This window comes from Gobius niger, assembly GCF_951799975.1.
Source record: "Gobius niger genome assembly, chromosome: 21".
Classification (NCBI taxonomy): Eukaryota; Metazoa; Chordata; class Actinopteri; order Gobiiformes; family Gobiidae; genus Gobius; species Gobius niger.
This window is the reverse complement of record NC_136872.1, coordinates 8,854,606-8,882,243: the sequence shown is the minus strand read 5'-3', so window position 1 is coordinate 8,882,243 and position 27,638 is coordinate 8,854,606. Positions and strand designations below refer to the sequence as shown.

At 43.8% G+C, this 27,638-nt stretch overlaps 5 protein-coding genes across 6 annotated transcripts; 1 reads left to right on the top strand and 4 right to left on the bottom strand.

Moving 5' to 3' along the window:
• Positions 1–2,194: 2,194 nt before the first annotated feature.
• On the bottom strand, positions 2,195–3,790 carry LOC306980915 (BPTF-associated chromatin complex component 1). The gene is made up of 5 exons (XM_079580456.1): positions 3,479–3,790; positions 3,116–3,210; positions 2,834–3,045; positions 2,587–2,694; positions 2,195–2,488 (listed from the first exon to the last, which is right to left on the bottom strand). Exons 1-5 carry the CDS (start codon positions 3,497–3,499, stop codon positions 2,424–2,426), a joined length of 501 nt encoding a protein of 166 aa, XP_079436582.1. The 5' UTR covers positions 3,500–3,790; the 3' UTR covers positions 2,195–2,423.
• A 417-nt stretch (positions 3,791–4,207) lies between these two features.
• alox12 (arachidonate 12-lipoxygenase) lies at positions 4,208–9,405 on the bottom strand. The gene is made up of 15 exons (XM_079580433.1): positions 9,345–9,405; positions 8,344–8,490; positions 8,000–8,198; positions 7,680–7,761; positions 7,483–7,605; positions 7,300–7,406; positions 6,971–7,143; positions 6,755–6,898; positions 5,796–5,999; positions 5,636–5,722; positions 5,198–5,367; positions 4,973–5,094; positions 4,794–4,894; positions 4,564–4,734; positions 4,208–4,495 (listed from the first exon to the last, which is right to left on the bottom strand). The coding sequence occupies exons 1-15, from the start codon at positions 9,351–9,353 to the stop codon at positions 4,316–4,318; spliced, it is 2,019 nt and encodes a 672-aa protein (XP_079436559.1). The 5' UTR covers positions 9,354–9,405; the 3' UTR covers positions 4,208–4,315.
• Positions 9,406–10,974: 1,569 nt separating this feature from the next.
• On the bottom strand, positions 10,975–18,312 carry pelp1 (proline, glutamate and leucine rich protein 1). 2 transcript variants are annotated; one of them, XM_079580741.1, is made up of 20 exons: positions 18,144–18,312; positions 17,873–17,937; positions 16,754–16,859; positions 16,525–16,674; positions 16,379–16,450; positions 16,257–16,316; positions 15,964–16,120; positions 15,750–15,882; positions 15,585–15,672; positions 15,391–15,479; positions 15,204–15,317; positions 14,759–14,909; positions 14,527–14,677; positions 14,399–14,454; positions 14,194–14,324; positions 14,003–14,105; positions 13,160–13,607; positions 12,078–13,087; positions 11,585–11,872; positions 10,975–11,417 (listed from the first exon to the last, which is right to left on the bottom strand). In XM_079580741.1, exons 1-20 carry the CDS (start codon positions 18,282–18,284, stop codon positions 11,316–11,318), a joined length of 3,615 nt encoding a protein of 1,204 aa, XP_079436867.1. In that variant the 5' UTR covers positions 18,285–18,312; the 3' UTR covers positions 10,975–11,315. The 2 variants fall into 2 exon arrangements, with proteins under 2 accessions (XP_079436867.1, XP_079436866.1); XM_079580740.1 differs by having other exon boundaries at positions 12,078–13,607.
• Positions 18,313–18,318: 6 nt separating this feature from the next.
• med11 (mediator complex subunit 11) lies at positions 18,319–19,529 on the top strand. The gene is made up of 3 exons (XM_079580742.1): positions 18,319–18,519; positions 18,909–19,039; positions 19,149–19,529. Exons 1-3 carry the CDS (start codon positions 18,450–18,452, stop codon positions 19,335–19,337), a joined length of 390 nt encoding a protein of 129 aa, XP_079436868.1. The 5' UTR covers positions 18,319–18,449; the 3' UTR covers positions 19,338–19,529.
• A 273-nt stretch (positions 19,530–19,802) lies between these two features.
• On the bottom strand, positions 19,803–27,327 carry arrb2b (arrestin, beta 2b). The gene is made up of 13 exons (XM_079580204.1): positions 27,189–27,327; positions 25,710–25,740; positions 25,562–25,622; positions 24,430–24,474; positions 24,133–24,329; positions 22,552–22,815; positions 22,308–22,392; positions 22,165–22,237; positions 21,948–22,085; positions 21,721–21,804; positions 20,860–20,939; positions 20,743–20,788; positions 19,803–20,227 (listed from the first exon to the last, which is right to left on the bottom strand). Exons 1-13 carry the CDS (start codon positions 27,209–27,211, stop codon positions 20,158–20,160), a joined length of 1,197 nt encoding a protein of 398 aa, XP_079436330.1. The 5' UTR covers positions 27,212–27,327; the 3' UTR covers positions 19,803–20,157.
• Between the last annotated feature and the right edge of the window lie 311 nt (positions 27,328–27,638).

The following is a 27,638-nucleotide window of genomic DNA, read 5'->3' as shown; positions in this document are numbered from 1 at the left end:
AACTTGTCCCTGTGGAAAAATTTGGATGCTACAAATACAGTATTGTTTTTTTTCTTCTGAAGAACAAAGTAGGAAACCTTTTTTTAAGAGTACAGATACTTCATAATAATAAGTATAGGCAAAAAGTACCTATATACTATACTATACAAAAAGTACCGCAGCGTGTGATGTAGAGTGGATGGTAGAGCGGGTTATCTTATGATCGGAAGGTCGGTTGTTCAATCCCACATCCTGAATGTGCACACTGTCGTTGTGTCCTTGGGCAAGACACTTCACCCACCTTGCCTCCAGTGTCTGCGTACATTGGTGTGTGAGTGGTTCCTTGCTGTAAAGTGCTCTGAGTTCCCGTATGTAGGTGGAATATAAGTTGAGGCCATTTACCATTTAGCCTCCTACTCGTCTTCGTCTCGATGTTGCCAGAAAGAGAACGCAACCGTACCTCCCTCTCTGCCCTGCGCGCCTGCACGCACGCACACTGTCCTGCAGGGGGAGACAGCTCACGTATATGCGTTCCCAGTTCAAATATTCAAAACACAACCACAACTCAATTTCCCGACCTGCACCGCGGCCCAGGGGAGCCGCGACGGTTACGATAATAAATGAAATAAAATAAGTAAAAATCACACACGCAATATTTTCTAGATAGAGACCCACGGTTCCGTAGCTCCGGGGATGAGGGACATTTTGCTGCGGGTCGCGCTCGGGTGCGTGTCCGTTTGGCTCGGTGTGTGTCCGCTGTGTGCGCGTGTGTGTGTCACGGATGTGGAGCAGAGCAGCGCGCGGGTTGGCGCCACTTTCAAATCCTCCTCGCGCACAGAAAGACTTCAAGACTTCATATTCTTTTTTTTACAAAACTTAATGCACACTTTTTTAAATCTTTGCTCTCATATGGGAATCATTTGAAGCATTTGTTTCCATTGGGTTTTTATTTTCCCTCCTAAGGTAAGTTTTGAATCCGTTATTTGTTGCTTTACAGGGGGAGAATAACGTTAATGTGAGATATGCTGTTGCTAGGTGACGGTGTAGCACGTATGGAGCAGCTGCGTCTAAATGAAGGCGCTGCTCCTTTGATGTTTAGGGCGTGAGGCTCCGGCGGATTACAGTGAGACAATGGCCGGACCGCTCTCAACTTTGCACAACTAAAACCACGCAGTCTGCTCTTCAAATCGCCCTTATTCACGTTATCTTTCAGCCAGGCTCCCCGCTGTTTAAGAGCAGGTTTTACCATCGGCAAAGAATTCTGCTTCATCCAGTTTTTGGAAATGTTACTCAAGCTAAACTAAAGATAAAAAGAGCGGACACTCCCCCAGTCAAAGCCCCCTCCCAAAGACCCCAGCCCACTCGTGCGACAGAAAAGCTCCTAAAATAAGAGACTTCTGTTCCATAACCCGAGATAGTTTGTCCCATAATCACCTCATGGCCCAATGCAATAAAATGCATTGGAAAAATATGCATTGTTTTTCTTAAATGCAATGTGTGAGTAATACAGTGCATTTCTATTTCAGGGCACAATGAATACGCTTTGTGGTTTCCTTTGACATTTCATCTGCTTTTTGATGTATTCAGGCTGTACAGTTTCATGTCCGTCTGTTTTGTTTCTGTGCCTGGTTGTGTGAAGTCACAAGGATAATCTGAGCCACAGTCCATTTCTTAAAGTCAAATGTTGCTCATTTTAAAAGTGTACTGTGTGTGTAATATAACATATAGAATTATGTCTGCAAAGCTGAAGATGCTCCATTTCTGTTTTCAGACAAGCACCGTGCACTGATGTGACACAGGACCCCGTCTCCAGGGCTCGCTCTAGCAGCACGTCATGTTTTGCAGTTTTCTGCTGAATCACTTCAAATCCTGATGTGCTGCTCCCGCGCGCTCTGGGCCCCCGCTCAGCCAGACGTCACACAGGGACCACACGGGGACCACGCATCACTCCTCCTCCAAACGAACGTTACACAGACTCTGACTGATGAAAGTTAGTGCATTCAAACTTGTGTCGGGCTTTAGCAGCACGTCATTACTGGTACATCACAGTGCACTGCCAGTGTGTGACATGCTGCTGCAGGCAGGCACATGCTGAACTCCTCATACTCTACCATGGACAACATGCAACAATAAATACTAAGTGCCATAGAATTGATATGTTTTACTCTTTTTATTTGCATTTATTGCAGTATTTTTTGGGAGTTGGCCGGTAAAAGAAAAACATTGTGACCAATATGTGCAATGTCTTGAAATAAATAAAACTGTTGTGCTTTCTTCTTTAATGAAACAGTTAACTAAAACTTAATGGAGAACAAATGCTGTGCCATCCCTACTAACATAATACTGACATTTTTATATAAAAATAATTATACTACAGCAGCTGATTACATGTAACATGGGTCGCATTTTCCTATGAGTCAAAAGAAGTCCATGAAAAGCAGAAGTCAGCGGGAGAGCAAGGGGATGTCACTGGGATTCATTATGAGACTGGAGTCCAGGTTTAAATTATCTGTGGAAATTGGGGAAAATTATAATTAGACAAAACAAACCTGTATTACTTTTACTCTAGAAAACCAGGTAAAAGGAGAATATTACGGTCACATTCACCTTGGTCAAATGTGTTGAGTTTTTTGGGAGTTGATCCGTCGCCGAGTCCCTCGATGTCCACCAGGTCACTGTTTACATCCGAGTCATTCAGGGCACTGAGAGTCACGTCTAAAATGACCAAAACACATACATGACACTCCAAAAGCATACAGTAAACATGCACTTCAGCATCAGAAGGACACATGTCTCAAAGAGTTTGTTTTAATGCTGTATTGTGCAGTGTAGGACTATGACGATGATGTCGCACCTGCTGTTTTCTGTTTCTTCAGAGGAACTGGAGCTGCAGCTGGACAATGCATTCTTGTAGGTGTGCTCATGGTCTGACCTGCAGGCACTGTGACCACAGCAGCTTGTCGGGCCATAGCTGCACTTGCCTTCTTACTCGTCTTTTTAGGTCCATCAGATGCCAGCAAACTGTCCTCAAACACCTTCCTCTTTGCTGTGCTCTTTGTCTGAGTTCTAAACAGACAGATCTAAATTAACATTGAGCAGACATACAGTAAAGAACATCCACAGAAGAGCACTTTACCCTGCAGGGCTGGCATCAGCCACAGGATGCAGCTGCATGGTCAGCTCTCCCAGTTTGGTGAAGGCTGCTCCAGCTGCAGAGAAGATCTCTCCAACCTGAGGACAAGTAGGTCCACATCAGGAGACGTTCTAAGGCAAACTATGCAACTATTGATCCCTATGTTACATATGTGTATTCCATAATGTAAAAACACCATCATGAGATGATATATGAATAACACCTTTAGCTGTGAATGGGCAAATGTCAAACAGCAGCATTATAATAATGACTGACCACCAGTGGACATGTTCACAGATCTACTTCACTACTCAGAGGTATCCGATCGTCTTCAAAGATTTAAGGGGAGGGGCTGAAATGACTTACTTTAGTAGAAGCTGAGGTCATTCTGCTGTTCTTCACTGCTGTGTTTTTGAAAGACGTAAACAATGCTTTGAAAACAACCTGGCTGCTAGCATGCTAACCCCGCGAGCTAGCGGCTGCTCGAGCTCAGAGCAGGAAAACAAAGCCGTCCATGAACTCTTTCTGATGCGGTTTATCTAATAATGCAAAATCCTCTGAGCATTGAAATGTCCGGCCAAATATTCACACGGGTTTAGAAGTTACTCATCTGCGTAGGTTCATAGAAACATAATAGACTGAGCGGCTCAAACTGGTGCTGCCTTCAAGGACCTCTTCTTCTGTGGGACTTCTCGGAGCCGCAAGAGTGTAAAAGGCACAGCAAACTTTTTCCATCATGTAACCTAAGTTAATAAACATTTATTTTTCATGATAAATTATTGCATTGATGTTGCTAAAAATATTGGTAATAATATTATTACTAATAGGTTTTATTATGAATGAATAATTTAATAACAACAATATTGATAATAATAATAATGAAAAAACTACATTGTTGTCTTGATGCCACATATTTTGTTTGATGGTTACATAATATTCTAGTTAAATGCAGGCTAAAACAGTGGGTTTGCATTAAATGAAGGCCTTCTCTTTGAAGAGACATGACACAAATAGGCCGATTGTAATGAATAACATAAGGCACTAACAACAAAGTTTGAGTAGTTTTTCCCAAAGTGTTTAATTTCATTACACATTTTAAGCAAAGTACAAACATCGTCCTGAGAATGATATGACACAATAGAATACAAAGGTTTTCACATTGTATAAATGATGTAGCTCTCTGAGCCATTTCTTATATCGCCACTATATAGTGATGCTGTTTTCGACATGGCTGGGAACGAGGACCAAATATTGTAGCTCTAGTCCTTCATTCTCACTCAAAATCTGCTCCTCCACGTTTGCCAAGTCCTTCCTGAATTTTGTAATCAGATCCTGGGCCTCCTTCTCAGTGAAGTGCTCCTCTGTGTAGTGGCCTATTGGTATCTGGTTATTAAAAATGCACATTCAGTCAAATTAGAAAAGCAATCCAGAATGATAAAGTGAAGACCTACAGCATCCGGTTGTGGTCGACCCAGGTGCCATGTGATCGCCAGCTGCAGACAGGACTGACTGACATCTGGTAAGGTGGACATGATGGTATCCATGGTAACGGCATCCTTATCTGTAGGGGGGGGTTGTCTCATGGTGCAGGGCGTGTTGGGGACCCATGCACACCAATCAAACTGAAAGAGTTTTGGAATATTTTAATCGATTACACCACTTTAACCGTCATATTGAATACCTGTCCATTGTTGGTGGCTGCGTGCTGCGCTGTGCACGTGAGGATGACCACTGCGAGTAATGTGGACAACTCCTCTCTACTGCTGAGGGAACTGGGCAAACCTGGTCATATACAGAACACTCCATCAATGCGAAAAGCACCATGTTTCCATTGAAAACCGCGAGATCAAAATGTCTGACCAAAGTCAGGCAGCTCTGCAAAGCCCTCGTCTGTCACGTCTCTGATCCAGGCCTGGAGCTCCTGGTCCTCCTCAACCTCAGGGTCAGATTTATAGTACAAACTGACCATTCCTGAAACAAAGCTGGAGATCATTTGAATTTTTGTTTTTGAGTCTATCATATACTGTTCATTTTTAATATATTGTGTCAACATAGTCAATACTGTGACAGATATATTTGTTTTACCTGTGTATGGTGTCCCACAGAAGTAGAACATTATCCCTGTAGAAGTATTTTGGGATACGAGACACGCCTCTGTCAGTAAAGTCATGGCGGGGGTGCAGTGAGCGGTAAGTCAGCATCTTGTACTCCCTTTGAGCCAGAATTAGAAGAGCATCTCCTCCCGTTGACACAACCTGTTCAACATGAACATGACATGAGATCACCATTCCACACAGTACACTATGTATTTTCTTCACTGTGAGGATTCAAGGATTCAAAGCGTTTATTGTCATGTGCACAAAATGGAACAAGTTCCCTGTTCAATAGTGCGATCAGTAAAGTCATATCTTAACTTGTTTACCATGTGCACATTGGTATTAGCGAGTTTTCCCACAGCCCCTGCACTCCAAGGAAGATAAGGACTGAAAGAAAACATTTCAATATAAACAAACCCAAACAGACCCGTTTAAAGATGCCATCGGAGGAGATGAGCTGAGAACGTCCTCTACAGTTGATCTCCAAAGTGTAGCGCAGGTGAGGAGCCAGGAGCTACAACAAATGTTGAGACTTAAAATCTATAAAAGCAGAATAATAGTCTAATAATAGTCTGAGGATGACCAACCTTGTAAACGGGGTGCACAGCAGGGAGCTGCCTCAGCGTGGCCACACAGAACACCTCTACCACCAGGTGAGTGCGGAGGAGGTGAGAGAGCACCTGGAACACCTGAAACTCTGAGTGTCGCACCCAGGCCTTGGCCAGTAGCCAGGCCAGAGGAGGGTCTGACGGAAGAAACACAGGCGTGTCCAGCCCTGGAGTCTGTCCCAGCTGGAGATAAAATCACAATAGTGACAGATCCAAAAAGTTTGTACTTGGGGCTTGTTCCAGTTTCAAAAGTCTACTTTTTGTAATGTATATTTTAAGACTGTGTGCACCTGTTGGGGACCGCTGATGGAAAGGAGCAATTATATATTATTTTCTTTCAAATTAATGTATTTTGTACATGGTCACTGTAAACAAACTTTAGTAAACTACTGAAGGTGCCACACAACAACCACTATTGCTCCGTTTTATCTGAAGTGACTTGCAGGGTACACCTTCTACCACTAGATGGCAATAAAGTAAAACATTGAAATTGTACATTATTATAATATCAAAGACAACTGCTTGGTTTCTCTGTGTTCACCTTGGAATTAGTTAATCATACCATCTACATTTAACTAGGAGAGAAAATACAGGTATATGAACCTAAACATTTAAAAACTGAACCGCATTACTTTCCCAGCTCTAGTCTACACTGAGAATCATCCTCTAGTTAAATAAATAAATAATCATAAATAAAGATCATAGTGGCCGTCTGAATGTCCAGCTGTATCATTTCAGATCATAGTGTTTGTGACACAATACAAGCCTATGCCACACATAAACCATATTTATGCCAGTTGAATTGGCATAGAAAGAGACGATGAAAAATACTGTGTTTACTGGAGGAGGCCACAAAGAATCCCAAAGGTAAACAAAGCCTGCTTACTGGGGCCATATGTCTGAGTGAATTCATGCACAGAGCAAATCTAGCCAGTCACCTGTATGGCAATGGGAATGAGCCCGTCATCTGGATGCTGGTACAGAAGGCAGAGTGGAGCTGCTATGTATTGTTGTTCACCCTTAATGACGTTGGCAGGGAGACCCTCCATGATACTGTAGTCCAGTAGAAAAATGTGTCCAGCCTAAACAACAGACTGTATTAGAAGATGGTAGCTGTAAACAGTTGAAAGCATCACTACTGTTTTCCGTTTTACCTTTAACTCTTTGTTCAGATTGGTTTTGGGGCACAGCGAGCTCTGCACCATGTCCGCTGCCACTGGGAACTTGTCAGGGAGCTTGTTGCACTGTCGGATCATCCTTGGGTTACAGCCATTCAGACACTGGTATCCAAAGAACCAGTCTTCTTTCCAGTGCTCCATACAGTATTCTATCTCAAGTGGACACAACAAAACACGACTGCTTATCATCGTCATATTTGCCATATAATGTCACAAAGCTGATGGTAACAAAATCCAGTCCGAAAGTGCGATGCATAATCATTGTGTGTAACCAATTCCACTTTGGGATATTATTGCCAACGCACCAGCTATGGGGCTTTTCAGTTTCCAGAAAATACGTCTGAAATCTTCAAGGTCATTCCAGGACTTTCCAAACCTGATGACGAGTTTCTTTAAAGACAACTCGATCAGCCTAAATGGAAAGCAAATACTAATAAAACCCCAAAATGTACTCAAAATCCATAATGACATAACATGATGACACTTACGCGTACTGTAGAGAATGTTCAAAATCACTTCTTTTCTCATTGGCAAAGCGTACGTCTTGGGGTAGGTCCGCTTCAGATTTGGCATCGATGCACTGGGGGATACCTGGGGCCCAGCATGACCATCTAGAAGCGAGTGTTACAAATGTAGAATGTAGCTGTTATAAAACACTAGAATCTTTTCATTCTTTGCGTTGTACCTGTACGTTTTTTGCCTCTCCCGCAGCTCAGCTTTTCTGTGGACCAACAGCTCAGGTAAAGAGTCATCTTTCAACTTCTTGGCTGATTGGCAAAAACAAAAATCTTCAACAGTTTGTATTTTCTATAGCCTATATCGGAGGAGTGCCACAAGGGACCAAACTCGATCCAATACTCTTCTACACTTCACACAAAAAGCAGCCCGTCTAGCCTGTCCCACCAGACCAGTATGAAGTCTGTGTTTAATCCTTCAAATGATGCTCCTCTAGACGCCTTAGTTTACCACTCTACTGTAAATCTATAGCCTTAAAGTGTTTCTCACCTATCCCCTCTCTGATCTCCACCTTGGTGTCTCCGACCAGCCATCGGTAACAGGGGAAGGTGGCAGTGTGCCCCCGAGGGGACTCCACCGTGACGAAGCGACAGAACCAGTTGTCCTCCACCCAGTACCTCTGTTTCTCCAGTCGCACCAGCAGCAGAGGGCCTAATGGGGAGGGACTGCTCACTTGGTATTTGTCCACCTGAGGGAGAGGAATGTCTTAGATTGGTGAGAGGGCGAGACCAAACACACCAGATATAAGGCATCAGGGACAGTCACTCACTGAAATGTTTTTGTACACAGGTTTTAAGACAAATGTAGTATGACTGTCCACATGAAGCACTTACAGCTCCTCTGCAGAAGTCCAGGCCTGGGTTGTCCAGCAGGGTGCGCTCGCTCTCCCCCTGCTCCCCCACCAGAGTCACATAGATGTAGTTGTTGGTACCTGCATACTCAGATGTCCCTGTTGCCACACTTACAGTGTAGGTCTCCATCTAGAGAAAAGAAATATGTCTAAGATACTACATGGAAGTGCAGGGCAAAAGAAAAAAAATCCTGTTCTGAAATACAGCTAGTAGCAAGAGTCTCTTACTGTGAAGAGATTTCCCAGGAAGGTTTTTCAAAACGTTTGCTACAAGTGAAGAATGAAAATATTGGTTTTAGATATATTTTTGTTCCTTTTACAATTCTGTTATCCTGGAATGTGTAACCGTTACAGCTACTTCATTTGAATACATGTGAAAAGATAGAATCTAATGCAAGTTTTAAATGTAACTCACCCATTTACCAGTCTCATTTACAATAACATGAATGTTTTATAAACATGTATAACTTGGGCTGGTTTACCCATAACAGTTCGCCTACAGCTGTATAGAAAAAGTATAGGCATTACTGTTGTGGAAGCTTAATCTACTGTTAAAATGTCTCACTGATCACTCATGCATAGGGCTATAGCAGTTCATGAAAACAGTGTTACTGTAAAACCTACAACATTTCCACATTCTGGTTTTGCAATACTTGCCGTCACTTTAATGGTCTAGTTAAAAAGTGACCAAACTAATACATTACATATTAATCAATAAATCCATCTCATTTATTCATTTAGTTGAATCATATTTCAACACACTTTAGAAATCTACATATTCTGGTTAACTCAAGGTAAAATGATTAATATGTCATGCATTTGTTGAAAAGAAATGGAAATTAAGAGTAGAATAGAATAGAAATGTTGAAACCTTTCTTTCAAATCCCAACCAAGTTATAGAACTCAATAGTGTAGTGCTTATAACTGGATAAACAGTTATTTTAAGATTGCTATGATAACACTTATACTCCCATGAAGACTCACCTCAGTCATCTTTCCATCCAAGTCTTCTAATTACCGTTTTCTGCTGCAGTAATTCACCGACTAATCCTTGCCTTCCTCTGTTCAGCTCTCAGAAAACTTTCAACCCTCCCCTCAACCTGTGAAAGACACACGCGCACTTGCATATCCATCAGAATGAGGACACACCGGCCGGTCCCCCTATGTAACAGAGATGAGGACACACGCCCAGAGCAGGAGGGGAAGTTGGGCCAATGCGCAGATACAATCAGAGGAATGTGAGAAGGAGTGAGAACAGGAGGGAGAGTCAAGAGATTGATCACGGCCAAGATAAGAACAAAGACGTTTGGGCACTACTTTGTTACATTTATTATGTGAAATCAGTGGCTGCAAACAGGTGATGTCCGGAACAGGAACTAAAAACCCACGTGTTATTTACTGAAATCTTTTTTTTTTTTACAAACAGTATACCTAGAAAATAGTAAACTTATGCAAACATTTATCTGCCTTCCTGTACTAATTCTACGCAGGTATGAAGCACTTCGAATGACAATATGAATAATGGTCTATAAATAAACTTGCTTCCCCTTTATCAACCCAACTACAGTACTAAACTATAATGCACTTTAGGTTGTCTTGATTAGGAGCCTAGTAATAGTTTAAGGCCGTCTTTTGTGCCTCTGGCAATTGATACTTCATCTTTCTATTATGGCCTCGCAATCAAATAGTCTTATAGTAGTAATAAACTACAGTAATAGTAGGAGAATCATCTGTGTTTTTGAAAGTATCAGTCGGTTCATAGAACAAAAGTGTTGGGCCAAGATGGAGGACACATCTTGAAGTCAGACAACCGGGAGGTTCAGGACTGCTCAAGAAAAACAATACTCAATGACATGAATACAATCGCAGAACATGTTGGACATATGGAAATATGGACAAGCATGAAGCCCAGACTTTGGAGCACTGTGTGGGAGGGGACACTGGTGGGCAGCCACTTGGTCCAAGGTAAACAGAGTGTGTTGGAGGAGCACAGTAGAGCCTTCATAGCCGCCTCTTGTGTCGTCTCAACAGAATGAATGGTCAAAATCCAAACAGTTACATTTTTTTTCTTTAGCAAGATTTTTAAGATCATCCGGCCTGCACAGTACTGTATATTGCCAGTTGGGGACGAATTTTTGGTAGCTCCCATCCACACAGAAATAGGTAGCGCTCCAACATTATATCCTCACTGTGAGAGGACAAAAGTTATTGAATTAAATAAACTTATACACTAATAGATGAGTGGGTTCAGCCCTAGAGCACTAGAGGACTCCAAAATCGGCCATTTTTGTCATTTTAATGTTAACTTTATCATTTTTTAGAATACGGGTCTTTTTTTATCTCCCTTACAGCCGATGGTTAAAATTGTATAACTTAAGTAAAGGTTTTAATCATATCAATAAAGCTTGCATCAAGGCTCTGCTCACGTTAACAATTCTTTATGGACTGTGGATGCAGATTAATGTTAAGCTCCACCTAAACATCATGACATCGAGTTAATGCCTTAGTGGAGGTCTCGCTCAGTTGTTCTAAACAGGCTGTGGCAATCTTAAGTTGACAGGCGAGTGTGTGGGGTAGACACAAACTAAAGAAGAAACAATGCAATCATTTTATAAGTAGTTATTTATCATATGACAGTGAGCAAAAACAGATACATAGAAATCAAGAGAAACCAGGCTCGGGTCTGTAGCACAATGCGGCTGCACAGAAGAACACATATGGACAGCTCTTTAAGTTGTGTGTAATGTAATCTGAGCTTCCTCTTTCAACGTGACGCAATAGTGTAGTTATTGGAAACACATTTAAAATGCAGCTTCCAGCAGCTCTTTCTGAGTATGGTTCTGTACATTACATGAATAAAAACATGTAAAGAGCGAGGGGTGTGATGACGATGAGGTAACCAAACCTGTAAAAAGTGTGACAGATGAAAAGTGAGTGCTAAGAGCTGGAATGGGATCAGTCCTGACTGGGCTGGGCTGATCCAGAGGGGCCCTCTTCTTCATCAGGGGGACAGGCCACAAAGTCGGCTAACATGGAGGCCATGGAGTCTTCATTACACTGTGGTGAAAGAAAGAGATCAGAACAAAACCTTTACTGTCTAGAGTGTGCAAGTTATAGTTATAGTCTCCACTATTTATTCCAATGTTATTCAATCTAAAACTATGCTTATACATTTGTATTAGTATGGTTTAAGTATCAGATTGTTACATAATAAAATAAATCACCTTTTTCTTCTCTGTGCTCTGTGACGCGTCCTCTTCTCTCTTCCTCTTCACTCCTTTACCCTCCTCTTCCTCATTGTCTCTTTGTGCCGCTTCTCCCTCCGTCTCTACCTCCGCCTCCTCGATGACCTTCTCCTCCTGTTCCGTTGTGGCTGGGCCCGTCTCGCTCTCACTAACATCATCGGACTGTCCCACTTGAGAAACCTCCAGCTCCTCTTCCTCCTCCTGATGAGCGCTGGCAACGCTCTCACTGCCGCCGGCGTCCTGTGACGTTTCACACACCGGCTCCACCTAATAGGCACAGAAGAGACCTGACTGGGGCTGTGCACTGTTAAACGATACCAGTCTGGTATCGGAGAAAAGGTTTAGGTACTACTGCTACTTTAGACCTAAGCTTTGATGCTGTTGGTCCAAAAAGAAGTGACCTTGTTTTATACACTCCTATTCTTTTGCCCATTTTCCCCCAAATTTTCTATAAACTCCCAAAAGTGGGTACCTGTGGATTCTCAATAGGCACCTGTTCGTCTGACGAGTCGTCTATCTCCACTTTGGCGTCCTCTCCTTGCTCCCATCCTGCCGCCTCCTCCTGGGACGTCTCCCCTCCCTCCGTGGTCTCCTCCTCCTCCATGGTGCCGCCGGTGACGCACAGGATCTGGGGCATGGTGGGGTCTACGCTGGACTCGCCCTCGCTCTCCCGCGCCTCCTCCAGCACGCCGATGCTCTCCACCTGCTGCACTTTGATCTCGGGGTAACTCGCCCTGGTCTGCACCTCCTCGATGCCGCCCTCTGTCTCGGCGTCCACGCTGAAGTCCTCCTCTATGGGCCCCTCCTCCGCCACCGCTCGGGCCGCCCTGACCTCCTCTGTCCCGCTCTCGTCCGCTTTGTCCTCTGAGCCCTCGAGTGGCGGGATGTCCCCCTCCTCGTCTTCTTCCTCCTCCTCCTCATCGTCCAGCTCCTCAGCCTCCTCTTCGTCGTAGTCGTCGTACTCTTCGCCATCGTAGAACTCCTCTCCCGCAAACTCGCTCCCTTCCTCCTCCTCTTCCTCCAGACCCTCCTCATCCTCGTCCTCCATGTCTTCTTCGTCCTCCATGTCCTCGTCCTCCTCCTCGTCATCCGTGCTGTTGATGTTGATGACCGCAGAGTCCTCGTTGCTGGCCGTGGGGGCGGCCGGTGGGTGCTGGAGGCTCCTGGGGGGTTGGCTTATCTGGTTTTGGAGCTGGTGCAGGAGTCCCATCGGCGCTGAGGAGTTGGGCTGCATTAGCATTTGCTGGAGCTGGGGGCGCACAGAAAGCGGCTCCCCGAGAGAGGCGGGGCCCGGGAGTGCGTTCGGACCCATCGGAGGAACTAACGACACCACAGAGACGTTTGAGGACGGGAAAGAGTTCACAGAAGTGGAGTTTGATGCGCTTATGTGGGGAGAGGTGGTGGCCAAGTCATTAGCCAGGGATATCCCGTCCATGGTGGAGGGCGCCGATGTTGTGGTTGCCATGGAGGATGTGTCTGCGCCTGGTAAAGGGACAGTAGTGGCAACAGGTGTGGGTAAGCTCTCCTCTTGCTGGTTGTTCATGTCAAGCATACCTGGGGGGACAATCACCACGCTGTCGTCTGAATCACTCGCCAGAGAAATCTCCACATCCTCGGCTTCTTCTTTGTCGTAGCGCACAAACACGGGACGCTGACCGTCTGGTGGGCCAACTGGTGCAGAGTCGGGGTGGGGAGGGTGTCCGTGTGGGGACAACATTAGGTCAGGGGGGGCTTGTCCGGGTAGTCCCGGGACAAGGGAGAGGTGGTTCTCAAGGGAGCCCAGCAGAGGGCCATGGCCTAGGCCGAGGGAGTGTCTGGAGGGGAAGGAAGGAGCGCCATTGGGCCCCACCAGAAGATTGGGCAAAGCGAGTCCTGAACCGGGTCCCTGGGCAGACGGGGTGGGTTTAAGGGTGAGTGGGGGTAGTGGCAGGGCGATGGAGGGGAATCGAGGATGGAGGAGGAGGTTACAGATGGTCAATGCTTCTGTGCAGAATGAAGACACCTGCAGAAACCACCACAGTACTGTTAGCAAGAATACACTTTGATAGTTGTAATAATAGGAACAAAATCACCCATGTTAACTTGCAAATAGCTAGAAAAGAAACAAGATCTTCTATATTTCACTTAAACTCCTTTAGCTAAAAATACAGCTACAAGAAACACTCTTCTTGTCTCTGTTGAAAAAGGGAAGCTGTACAAGTCGGATGTGTTTCTGTTTACATTAGAAGTTCAAGTTTGCATACTGCATAATGGCACGATTCACTCAAAGCTATTAGAGCTTATCATTTCCTCAAAGGGAGAATGAGCTATGCCCATTTGACTTTAGGTAAACAACAGGACAGCTTTTAAAGTTGTAGCCGACACATTGTGAATCTGCATTATGATGAAAGCAAAAACCTTGGTATTTCTGTCTGTGCGGCCTCTGCTCAGGATGGACACCGCACAGGTCAAAGGGGGAGGCCAACACGGGGAAGGGACCAGGACAAGAGCCAGCAATAACCTGGAATTCCACAAGAAAAAAACCCACACGTCTATTAAAAAACCTGCACTTTTTAGTTTGAATGTAATACATGTTTTACTTCGTGTACCGATAGAGTTCCTGTCTGCTCAGGGCGCTGTTGTACTGGCCACTGACTCCCCCTGCTGATTCACTTGTGGTACTACAGTTCAGTTGCTGCTGAAGACGCACACACAACGGCAACACCACATCGTGGAGGCGCTAAAAAGACAAAGCAAACATATTAATTTTGCTGTCAGAGCAAAGCCACAACACATTGTTTTATAACTTGGCACCTTGTGGACTTCATCTTTTAGTAGTGTACCACTGGTCAATATAATTTCTTTTAGAACTGAAAAAGAAAAAAGACATTACAAATACAATTCAAACTCATGAGTCATTTTAAGGCCTCTGGGAAGCTCACCTCTAAGGGCAGAAACACATGTGTCTACATTGGCTAACTGGTCTCCTTTTCTCTGGAGCATGGGTGTAGAGTCTGACATGACCAAAGTCTTTGTTCTGCGGGGACCGGGCTTCCCTCCTTGGACCACATCCGCGGACAGCCCCGCTCGAAGCTGCACAGTGGACAAACATTATTTAGTGGTGTCATTTTGTTTAAGTAGTAGCATGAAAATGTATATGAAGTTGGCGGTGACCTTGATGGCGTCGGCTCCTGGCGTGATTTCCCCCAGCAGATGAGTGAACAGGAGCTCAGAGTGAGCAGCGCTGCCCTGGAGGATGTTTGCCGAGGCTCCAGTCACCTGCACCCACAGCTCTAAAGCCTTGTACACCGCTACCCGCACAGAACTGAGGGGTAACAAGGAATAAATATAAAGATGGTATATTCATTTATCCTTTTGCCTTTTAAAGCACATGTGTAAAATAGTGATGATCCAGTCCACAGGAATAATCCATGCAAAACAAGTATACAGCAAATATTAAATGTATAAATCTGAATTCATATTGTCCTGGAATGATGACAGCATCCATATTGTTCTGTTTTTTTTTTTTTTTTAAATAGTGCGGTAATTAGCTTGTGCCACATTAGGATTTGTGCCATATATATGTATTTAAGATAAACAACTGCTCATTGAATCTTACCTGTATGCTCTCTGCTGGCCCAGACTGGTCTCAGGTAGAGGTGTCCAAGCTGACAGAGTCTGAGAAAACAACCTCTGCAGGACTGCAGCGTACTGAACCATTCCCACACGTGATCTGGGGAGGAGGCAGATTTGAGAACCACTTTTTCCTCAACAAAACAATGTTCATAAACATATGTTCTACTCACGCAGAAATAAGTGCAGATAGGACCTCCAGAGTGTTGGTGTGTATGATAGGCAAGACCAGCAACCTCACACTGCCATCCCCAGTTAGATTCTGAAATTGAAATAAAGACACTCAGTACAAATACCATTCATTGGCATAGTCTGCCATTATTTCAACAAATCAAAGTTTATGATAACTTTAGGAATGTGTCCTTACTATGCTTTTAGAACTGACAGCGAGGGCTCGACACACAAGATTAAGTATTGGTCTGACAGGGAGCCGGACTGCTGATGCTGGATCCACCCTGATGGACACATATTTAACGGAGACATATAAATGTTTATGTTGCAATGCCTTTTAACAACTCTTTGATCAAGTTACCTGAGAGTGTGCTTTAGTGCCAGACAAACCGCTGTGTATCGGTGCTGGAGCTGAAGCACCAAGAGGGGGTCGGAATGGTCGAGAGGAGGGAAGGCTAGCTCCACCCCTGGGCCTTCATATTGCACTGTTCCTTCTGCAGAGCACAGCACAGCACACAACTCACACCACTTCTTAAAATAAGTCAAAAATAAATAAATCAACCTCTATGACGCACCCGTCTCTGATCCGTGGTAGATCTGATCCAGGAGAGCGTTGGCTGAAGCGAGCAGGCAGTGAATCTGAGTGGTCCAGCCCTCTGCCCTTCCTGCCCCCACCCCTCGATCCAATAGGCCCCCTAGACAGGGCAGGCGACCGTAACACTGGCACGCCATCTGAGGAGGTACAACACAGGCCCATCTCAATATAGGATACATTATGTAGGGAAATCACAAATCATTAGTATTTCTAGATTCCATTCTGATTAGTAGTGCAACCCTACGACTGTATATAAAGTAGAAATCGATATACCTCTTGACTCTTCTTGTTGGTGCTATCCATTTTAGAAAGGAAATACGCTCCAAGCTTATCCTAGGAAGAATTCAAAAGTGTTATTCAATGCAAGTTTTCAACACATTCCATCAAAGCCTTACCCTCAATGACCCACAAGCGCGTGGGTAGTGGTTCATACAAGCGGTCATCCCTTCCATAGCTGCCAACTCACACTGTCATCACAAAAGCAGGGTAAAGGATTACACGACAGGAAGCACGCAATCGAGAAGAGTATGATCCCGCATACCTCTGATTTAAGACCTAGCAGAGACGTGAGGATGCCCAGGATGGAGTTGAGACCCACATCTCTGGACAGCTCAGCGATTTGTGACGAGTACTGCAGCACATCTTTTAAAATGTTCACCGCCAGCTGAATGGTCTGGATCGGAGCTTGAGACTGGACACGGAGCGACAAAATTAGTATGGCGCCAATTTAGCAAGAGTGGGAAACATTTACCATGGGTTTATGATGCTACCTGGATAACCTGCTGTAGGGAGCGCAGCCAGGAGAGGCAGTGCTGATGGAAAACTTCGCTGGAGCTGTCCTTGACCAGCATCGAGAGCAAACACAGGCCCTCGAACCTGCAACATTCAGCAAAACAACTTTCAATTAGATCACATACTGGGGCAGGCGATTTGTTAAAGGTTTAATGTCATGACTGTCAATTCGTGGGCACTTAGTAATGTTTTATTGCCTGTAAGAGCCAAGTTAAGTCATCTGCGGATTCTGAAAGCTGAAAGAGGGAGCGAGTGGGAGAAAATGTGTTTATGCCTAATGGGATCAGCAAAATAGCAGATCACCACAGGAATAAAGTCATGATCAGATGATTCGTCAAAATGCACAGCACTATTTAAACCAAAATCAATAAAAGGTGAGCCATTTATCAAGAAGTTGATCTCTTCGATATGCCTGGGGCTGAGGTGTGTGTGTGGTGAAGGGTCATTGCAAAAAAAATGATAGATTGTAATGTGGCTAAGCACTGCAAGTTACACAGACTCTACCCCTTCCTGAAAAATCCCATTTGCACTTTAACAACAAGCAGGGCTTTCCTCTGACCATTGGCTGAATAATGGATGGATAATATAGAATACAAAAATGTATTTAGAGTGCATTTGACTTTTGAAAATATAACTTATTTAGAAGGATAACATAAGTTGCATAATTATCATGTTATTTCAGTGAAGCAGCAATTTTAGTGAAGAAACGTTGGGCAGAAAAGTTTTTTTTTTGACAGGAAGTGACATAGATAAAAAGTAAAGTTCCATATCATTGCCCAATGACCTAACATGGTTGGCACGGCAACAGTCTAAAATGGTTTGCCTTCATCTATGTCACTTCCTGTCAACGTCCAATAAGGAAGTGAAACTATAAACATGAAAATGGCCAAGCGAAAGAAAGCTGGGTAAAACTTTTCGCAAAATCTTAATTATAAAATTGTGTTAAATGTTTTAGCTAAAATTGTGTCGAATGTGTCATACGCACTTTAAGCCTCATAATGACCCCGCTGTGTATGTATCGCAGACATGTTTACATTCAGTGCAATCATTTTGATGCCACATTGTCGGTGAACGAGCCCACACTGCTGTCACCTCACCTGGTCTTACTCGAGCCAAGTTTGGCATTGCTAAAACCCACGAGGCCTCCAACCGCACTCGCCCCCTGTGGAAAGAAAGCACACGTTTGCCTCCACAGATTGAAAACTGTGCTTAAAACGAACACTTAATCTGCCAGATCGTAAGACTGGCGCTCCCCCAGATGTGCAGCACAACAAAGCTGTCCATCCATCCCGGTGCAGCTGCTGTAGCCTCGCCGGGCTAAAGCGTCCTGCTCTCGGGCTAAACGCCGCGGTTTGGGGCCGCTCTCACCTGCGTCGGGAACACGCCGTGCTCTCTGTAACTGGACAGGAGACCCGGTAAATACTCCGGCCGCTGCTCCTTCAGAACCGACACCAATCCCTCCGTGAGACGCATAGCAGACGGGCCATGCAGCCAGGACTGGGCAGCCATCTTTGCCTCTGCGCCGCGCACACGTCATCTCTGTGCGACGGCCGGTGTTATCAGGGGGCTCTCCGTGGTTTGTTTGGCCGCTTTACTCAGGCTAATGTTATCAGGGATAATTTAAGAAAGATTCAGCTTATGCTTTATGTTTGGTGAATATAGCACGAGTTATTGATGGCCAACGAGCGACTCAGGGCTCTGGAGGAGGTGGAGAAGGAGATAGCCATGATCCTACAGTGCGCAGGTAAGAGCTTTCAAATTAGACCTTGTTTTCATTGTTATATTAGTTTAGTAATGTGGGCAAAGATGTGTGTGTGTTGTCAATCAAAACATATGTAGGCCTACAAGGAGCACTGCGCTATAATATAAGTTTTGATTTAGTAGTTTTGCCTTAAATCTTCTTATGAGCATATTTAGAACCTGTGTATTTGTCTGCTATTCCTTTGGATTAGATTTATTACAGATTGACATGGCTGGAAAGAACAAATGTCTGAGCTAAAATGTGTCAATCACAATGTGAATCAATAAAAACAAACATTATCCTTTTGTTTTACTGACTGATCAAAGTCAAGCATGATGTTAATGGAGAGCTGGGAGCACTTAATAGAATAAACCCTTGTGTTTGGATTGTAGGTAACATTGTACTGGAGTTGTCCAAAGACAAACACAACGCCAGCCTTTTGGACAGACAGCTGCTGCAGTTCCAGAGCTCTGTGAACCGTGTGGAGAGTGAGCTGAGTGGACAGATCAGATACCTCACACAGGTCCTTCTATTAAAAGATATTCCTGTGTTTAACAATGCAAAGTCAAGTTTTCATTAGATTCATATATGGAGAGAAGCAGATTAGTAAAAGCAACTGTTTTTTTCCTCAGGTGGCTACTGGTCAGCCTCACGAGGGCTCCACGTATTCGGCCCGTAAGGACTGTCAGATGGCCCTGAACAGGGCGGAATACGCCAAGGTTAAACTGGGTGAACTGGGACGCACCTGTGAAGTCATGCTCGAGCAGCAGCAGCAGCAGCAGCAGCAGCAGCAGCAGCAGCAGCAGCAGCAGCATACATGAGAATACAGACTCATGAATACAGACTCCATTCACACCCGCTACATGTTCAATGACATGTGACCAGTGGCAGTGATTCTTCATGTTCTATTTGATGTAGATTTTGTATGTTTTTCTACAGTGTGACTGAGTTGAGAATTTTAACTGATGTATAGTCATTTTGATACCCAATATGCTTGTTTTGTTATTTTCTCTTCCTGCAAATGAAAGGAACTTGAACATCATAAGAGTATGGGTTCCTCAGTTTCTTTTACGCCCCCACCCTCTTGCCAAATTTCCCATTTCGCTCTTAAACGGTCTTGTGTAGTGTAGACATTTCGTCAATACTAAGAGTTATTGCACATTTTTACTGTAGTTGTACTTATTGAGTCGGTTTGGAAGTTGACAAATGAGTGATTTCTCAACTCCCTTTTTAATTATTTAATATTGGTTGTCAAGCAAGGTTCAGTAGTAAAACAGTCAGGCATTTCTTCCCTTTATTTAAACAATACATCTTAATATTTACCAGTAATAACAGATTAATTGCAGTACAATATAGAATTGGATGTATGGAATGTAATATACAGACCAACTTGTGATGACCCAGGGCTAATACTAGATATGTATGCACATATCAACAAGAATATGCTGCAGTAGATTCACTCTTTTAATCACAGGACGTACATCTCCGTTGCTACGATTGATTATCCCCTTGCTAATTAGACATTAACAAGATGTGTAAAAGGCCACTATAAACGTTTCTACACTGAGCGCAGGGTCTATGTCACAGTGCTAGTGTATGTATGAGAGTCTGCCTCGACAGTGACTGCAGCTGAAGGGGTCTTCATATCAATTCTGTGAGCTGCAAACGGGCAAAGTCTTCAAAGACCAATTCATCCGCCTGAGAAGGTTCACTGCAAAAGATAAAATAATGGAATAAAACATTGCTGGTTCTCACTGTAAGCCATTCAGCATGGCACTGTACTCATTTCTAAATGAAAACTAACCCAGCCGGTGTATATTAACAAGATTCAAAACATGAATAATTTATAACAATGATTTAGTGGCAGGCATGAGAAGCTTATTTCATATTCATAATGTTGGCTTGACTTCATTGCCCTTAGCATCAGAGCAGGTTTCCGAGTTCCTGTTTGCATGTTAAACGATTCCTGCTCTGTGGCCTTTGCTCATAACTTGAATTGATTTATATAATCAATTTTCTAGGTTTCACATGTTGTTACTTTAATAAACTTTTGAAAGGTTAGCCTGACGTTTTCACCATTAAGCTTCCACAGCTTAAATCCACTTTATTTGCAGACTTGCTGAGTCGTGCACTCCAATCAAATGAAGTGAATCCCCAAAGCCCCTCTAAAGCCTGTTGATTCATATACATCAAATCGGCTGAAATGACAGCGAGGGCCGCACTTACTTCGTCTCCAGCTCTATCAGGTTAGTATCCACCAGAACGCTGGTCTCTGTAGCAAAGAACAGTTCGTTAAACGCCATCGTTTTGCCGCTGTCTCCGTTCTTATGCGTGAGAGCCTACCTGGATGTGCGGGAGGAGTGTGCGCCTCTTCTTTAGGTTTGGGATGCATCAGAACAAATGGAAGCTCCACAGCAACGTCCCTGAAGACCCACAGTTACCATGCAATCAACCAAACATGTTAGACTCTACAGAAGGCACGCTATTAGGAGTCATTATCTTCTGCCGCGCTGTTATTGCCCGCAGGGGTCAAATTGCCTGGCAAAGAAATGCAATTATGGTTTATGTTCAATTTACAGTTGCACAAAAGGGCCTTATGTAGTTCTGGAGGCCAGTCAATTTCAAATGGGTGTTTTTATAGTTTATCGATGTCCCTTCAAAGGCATTGTAGGGCAAAGAAAAGGTGGAAAAAGTGGAAAATGTAAGTCTAGTTTTAATTAACCAAGGACATTTCCCCCAGTTTAGCATAAAGCAAATCCAAAAGCTTTCTTGAAAAAAGTGTCAAAATAACACGGATGAAAACACAACAAAGAAGTGACAGAAAAAACTGCAAAAAAAACCCTACAAAAACGCAATGAAAAGGCGACGATAGAGTGACAAAAACGTGCCGAAAACACGACAGAAAAGCAACGAAAAAATAATGAAAAAAAGCAACAAAAGAGCGACAAAAAAGTGCCAACAGAGTGACAAAAGAGAAACAGATACGCGGCCTCAATGTGACAAAAAAGTTAGGATCACTTTTGTAGGCCTTAGCTTTCAAATGAGGCATTACACTGTTGCTCTGCAGTTAAGAGGCTTTTAAATGTGGGTAAAGCCGGAACTGGGGACAATGCGCTCGGTTAAGGCGGGGGTTAAGAGGTTAAGAGTAAGATGGGATAAAATGTTGAAACGATTAGTAGCTATACTCCAATGATGTTCACTCACGATCCTAGAGACACCACGGCCTTGACTCGGACTTTGTAAGACACCAGGATGCCCATAGTCTCCTTGTCGGACGCCTCCTTCATTCTGTAAGACGTGAACATTATGTTTAGAACTTATTTGTTGTACGTACACAGCGCCTTCCATTAATAGAACCATCAGAAGATACAAGCAAAGATAGACGTGTTCTAATGAGCGTAATCTAAAAGAACAGTGCTGTGTGTTCATACATGGTGCTGGAGGCAAGGTTGGTGTCCTCGTGCTTGAGTTTCCCGTCCAAAGCGAGGCCCCTCTTCTCCCTGTTGGGCCCTAGCACCGGAGTCAGAGTGTAGATCTTACACAGGGTCGAGCTGGGACTCACCTGGTCCCTGGAGAGAGACGTTACAAGGCAAAAGCTGAGGCCCCGCTCGAATCAAAGAAAGATGCATGACTTTGAAGTGTACTCACTCCGCCTCGACCATCGCCACCGGGCACATGTACTGGGCCGTGGAGAAGAGGCAGATGTCCGTGTACTGTCGAACTACGAACCACACGACAACAGCGGCGTTAGAACCGAGTCACTGCACGTCGCACTAAGGTTTATGCATTACCAGATACTTTGATCTTCTTCACTGTTTTGGTGGAGTTGTTGGTGACGTGGACGTTGATGTTGATGGGCTCCCCGTGATAATACAACTACAAAGGAACCATCATTAGCCACACTGTCTTGGCTGAAGTGTTTTGCTCAAGGACATTTTCAGGGACAAATTATGCCGTAAAATAAGCCATGAATTAAATATCAACAAATCTCTCAAAAAATGTGACAGACCGCCGGAGTGTGATTGGGTGGTGTACCTCTTTGTCCAGTGACGCCTCCAAATGCAGGATTCTGTCAGACAGGAGGAAGTTGCGGCTCGTCTCCTGCATAGGCTGCGGGCCGGGTTTCTCCGGAGCGTACTGGACCTTCCTGATGAGCAGGTGCACTGAGTTCCTCTGGTGGATCTTCTCGTCTTCCGTCTTGGCACAAAACCCCTGGAGCTCATAGTCCACCCCGCAGGCCTTCCCCGTCTCCTCCGGGCCCGGCTGGAGGGTCACGGAGCACGGCAGGCTGTGGGGGATCTGTAAATATATATAGACTGATCTTACTCCTCGCTGTCTCACTGGGTTTTAGAATTATTCTTCACTTTGATGAGATGAAGTCGCTGTTAAGCATTAAAAGTCAGGCATGTTACATTTCTTTGTAAATATTTAGTAAATAATGCATATTTGTGTCTCCAGATCTCAGGTAAACTCTTGTAAAATCCAAATGACCAGTTTGGACAAGAACATTAAGCAATTCCCTCCACTAAACCAGCAGCACCTGTCCCATATCAAGACCATCAAGTAAATAAAGCTCAGTGTCTGAACTCTGGAGATTCTTAGATTCAAGATGAGGAATGCCATTTTCTCATGCAGTGAACTTCTGCTCATATACACTCCCTGACAAAAAAAGTCACCACCTGGATTTAACAAACTATCTGATCTGGGGTCACTGCAGTTGGTCAGGTCGAGGTTCAACAACACTGTGAGCTCGAAGAATGAGATCAGCCGAGCATCCTGAATGACCAGGTTATTCCATCGATGGATTTCCTCTTCCCTGACGGCACAGGCTTATTCTAAGATGAACCCCATTGAGAATCTTTGGGACATGCTGGAGAAGGCTTTGCACAGTGGTCACACTCTCCCATCATCAATACAAGATCTTGGTGAAAAACGAATGCAACACTTGATCTTTTGACATTGCAGAAACTTGCCCAGCAAATGTGTGCTGTAATCAAAGCTAAAGGCGCCCCGACCAAATACGAAAACACTTCAAATTGTTATTTTGAAAAATATATTTGACAAAGATAGAAAGAGGATTCCATATTCCAAGGACGGAACTGTGATTGTGATTAAATCCCCAAAAAACGTTTAAATAATAAAAGTTTTAACTATGCTCTACTGAAATGGGTAGTCTATACTATCATATGAGGTATAAAATGTAGTTCTCTCATGTTGGTTGCCTGACAGGAATTGTTCAAATAAAGCTGAAAGCTTCGCTCTCGATTTAGGAAGTCAATACATTTGTTCTGATTATGACAAAAGGAATGTATTACAAACGTGTGAGTAAATCTTAGGGGTTCAACTCTTTGCTGGAGCATAAATGTGCTGTAATTTGTAAGGATGAGTTCAATAAAGCTAATGCTCCAAAAGGGACGTCCCAGAGGTGATGGATGGCTTTAATAGAGTATCACCTCCTCCCACAGAATAAAATCAAGACTAATATTGTTTTCTTACAGCCTCAAAACATAAAAAGATTTTTGTTTCATTTAACACTGAAGATGGTAAGACCAAAAACATCACGCTCTGTCTATAAGTCATCTTCACGAGGGGTTAGTATTGAGAGTGGTACATTACAGTAAAGTCGAAGGGGTAGGCGTGTTGTCCCAGTTTCTTGACCAGTTTCTCCTGTAGCTGACTCAGATTCTGCTGGCACACAGGCGGCGCGGGGAACACTTGGACCGTGCTGTTGAAGAGAACTTTTCGAAAAGACAGTCCCAGGACGTCCAGGTCCTCGCGGCCATATCGGAACGCACAGGTCAGGTTCACAAATACTACACAGACAAACAGCAACATGAAAGCAGAGAGATGATGATGAACAATGTATAATTCTATATAGTATATGGTTAATAATAAGGGGTGAGATCAATTTACCTTTGCGGTCTTTGAGATACTCTGGATCTACTAGCACTACTCCATCTGAAAACACACACAATAAAGAGAGAATAAACATAAAACTGCCTGACCAAAACAAAAAGTCGCCACAGTCCCAGCCCCCGAGATCTTCAATAGATGAGGAGAATGTGACTTATCCAGCACAACCCGAAGATTCTCAACTTAAACAGTTACCCTCACTAACACAACAATCAGGGCACTGGATAATTACATGAATATGCAGCCTCTTCCTCACCAGATAGAAGAGTTCACGAGGGACTGACTAGCATCGAGAGCAACCAATTACAAGAATGACATCCGGCAGCTACTATCACCTCACTATAACCCCTACTGACGCGAATACATTTCCTACAGTATTTGTTTCATGACCTGCCAAGCAGCTCCTCACTCACCAGTACCATTCTAACTTGCTGAACAATACTCTCTCCTATTTAAAACCTCTCAACCTGAACCGAGCACATTTTCTCCAGTTTGGCTTTACCCAAATCTAAAAGCTTCCTGGAAAAAATTGTGACAAAAATGAGAAGAAAACGCAAAAAAAAAAAAGGCAAACTGAAAAGTGAATTAAAAAAGCCACAAAAGAGCAACAAAAAAATGACAAAAAAGTGTTGAAAGTGCAGGCAGCAATAAAAGTGACAAAAACTCAACATAAATGTGATGAAAAAGCCCAGAAAAATCAAAAAAAGAGCAACTAAACAATGAGGTTCAAATAAAAAACCTGAATAAAGTGACGATAACACAAGGAAAAAGATCAGTTCTGTGGGTCTTAGCTTTCAAATGAGGCGTTACACTGGCCTCTAGGCTGTAAGCTCCAGTCAAGAAGGTTTTCGACTCATTTTTTAAAATTTATTTAGAAAATGCAACACTCAAACTCAAACACATGAAAGTAATAATTTCTAAAGATGTGGAAATCTTTACAGTGAGTGGGTTTGCCCCTCCTCAGACCTACTACAGATTACAAGTAGCCAAACGATATGTCTAAGCTGATCAGTAGGAGCATGTATACTATTGCTGATATACTTTAATTGGAGTATGTTATCTAGGAATATTCTGCAGTGTGTGGCTTTAAAAACCCTTTGAAAAAAATACCGTGTCTATCTTTTGGACTCACCTACTGGGTCTACTTGGTCCAAGTGGTCGACAAAGTCCCTCTTTCCGAGATACACTGTAAGCTGAGAACAAACAAGAGTAAAAACAATTGAACACACACAGACACAGACAGACACACATAAATAGTGCTTGGAGTGAACTAAACCCACCTTACTGTTTGGGCTGGACTTTTTAAAGACCCTATAAAAGACATAAGGAAAAGACAATATGAGACAATACTTTGCTCTCAATCCTGAACTACTTTATCAATGTGTTTAATGGAGACTAAGCATCAAGCAGCTATAATAGGAGCGCCGCAAAGAGTCGCCCGTGGCTCGGCTCAAACTAAACAGGAAATGGGCGCAGACTTTCCAGGAAAAGTGGCCAATCAAAATGCACATTAACCAACCCTCATCACAGGAAAGTGGCTCATCCTTATGCATGGTGATGTTCTGCAAAGGCTGAGTTAAAAGCCTCTTGTGTACACACAGGGAGAGCCCAAGCAAATGTCAAGAGTGGTGTTTTTTAAGCTGACGTGCACACAATGTGAGACATGAGGAAAAACCATGAGAGAAGGAGTCATGGGTTATCTCATTTTGGCATGAGAAAGTTCAGGAGATAAGGTCAGGGTTGTCTCATTGAGAGGGAGAAGACACAAATGGAGAGGCAATCTGAAATTCTGACCAGAAAGCTAAACCTCCTGCTAATTTAGTCGGTGACCCTTGCACATCAGGTGACGGGGCCCGCAGAAGACCGTCAGGAATGTGCTGTTTTGTGGGGAAAAAACGTTCGTAGATGCATCCGGGCGGACGGAGAGCACGAAAGGTCCCTCACTTCCTGAAAACCCGGGTCACCAAAAAGCTCTGCCTCAGCAAATCCCTCCGAGTGACAGTGCAGGGAAGAACTGTATAGCTCGCAAGTAACGCTAACATGGCATTTACCAACTTCTGTTTAAAAGTGCAAACAACCGTGAAAGAGAAGTGGGAACATTAGAAAAGTAAACTCTGAAATGTCCATATTGAAATGATTGTTTGAATTGACCTTAGTGGATGTTAGAAAGATCATTTCACTCAACATGCTTTACTTTTGGAAGGGTCTTTAAGTACAGAATATCTCTATTAGCCTATGTCTGGCCTACAATTACATGTTCATAGGGTTTGCATTGTTATTCACATACAGTTAACAGTAAATTCAAGCCACTTGTTTCAGTTTTGTGTAAGAAATAGCCTTTTTGCTGACCAAACTCTTTGACCAAGAACTGTGCAGGCGCCTGACAGCAGAGCAGCAAAGGCTACAAGGTCTGTTTTGATAAATAGTTCTAAATCAGATATTGCGTCTACTCTCCATGAATACCAGGCCTAAAAATAACCATTAAACTGTGGAGAATGTGCCAATCACATTTCCTGTTATGCAGTTGGGAACTTTCGCTGTTTTTCGTGTATCTATTATAAACATCCTGTTGCGTAATACCCATATGGTTTACATGAACCACGGTGGAATCTCTTAATGTTCAGCGTAAAACAACATTTTCAAAACAGGACGTTAATCTTGTTTTTTTTTTTTTACTGCGCGCGTTCTGAAACGGCAAAACGAGTTGAACTCTGGAGTTGATGAGGCCAATGTTGTAAATATGAAGCGAGTAGCCTTACCTGGTGCCTGGTTTGTCGCCCATCTCTCCAGCCGCTTCTCTGCCGTTACGCACCGTGCGTCCGCTCCTCTGATCCCCCGTCTTCTCCAGTGTGCGCCTTTCTCCCCCTCAGCCTCTGCGCCGAGCCACGCCCACCTCAATCACATCAGCCGCAAATCCACCAGAGCGTGGCAAATAAATGGCTTTAGACATCACCATCCATAATGTTTACGGCCGCGAACCCGGTGCCACATTTATATTACAGCTAATTGATCACTTTAGCTGCGCGTGCATAATGGGCAGCTTTTGCACCTGGCTTTACTAAAGTGACTGACTGACCCCCTGTGTGTGGGCAGTGTCTCAGACCTGGTTTCTTTCTGGGATCTCTAAAGGTCAGCCCTAAATGCCATGAATGTGAATAATGCATGGCAACGTAGAGAATAAACGTGGTGCACCTGCTGCGACAAAGGTG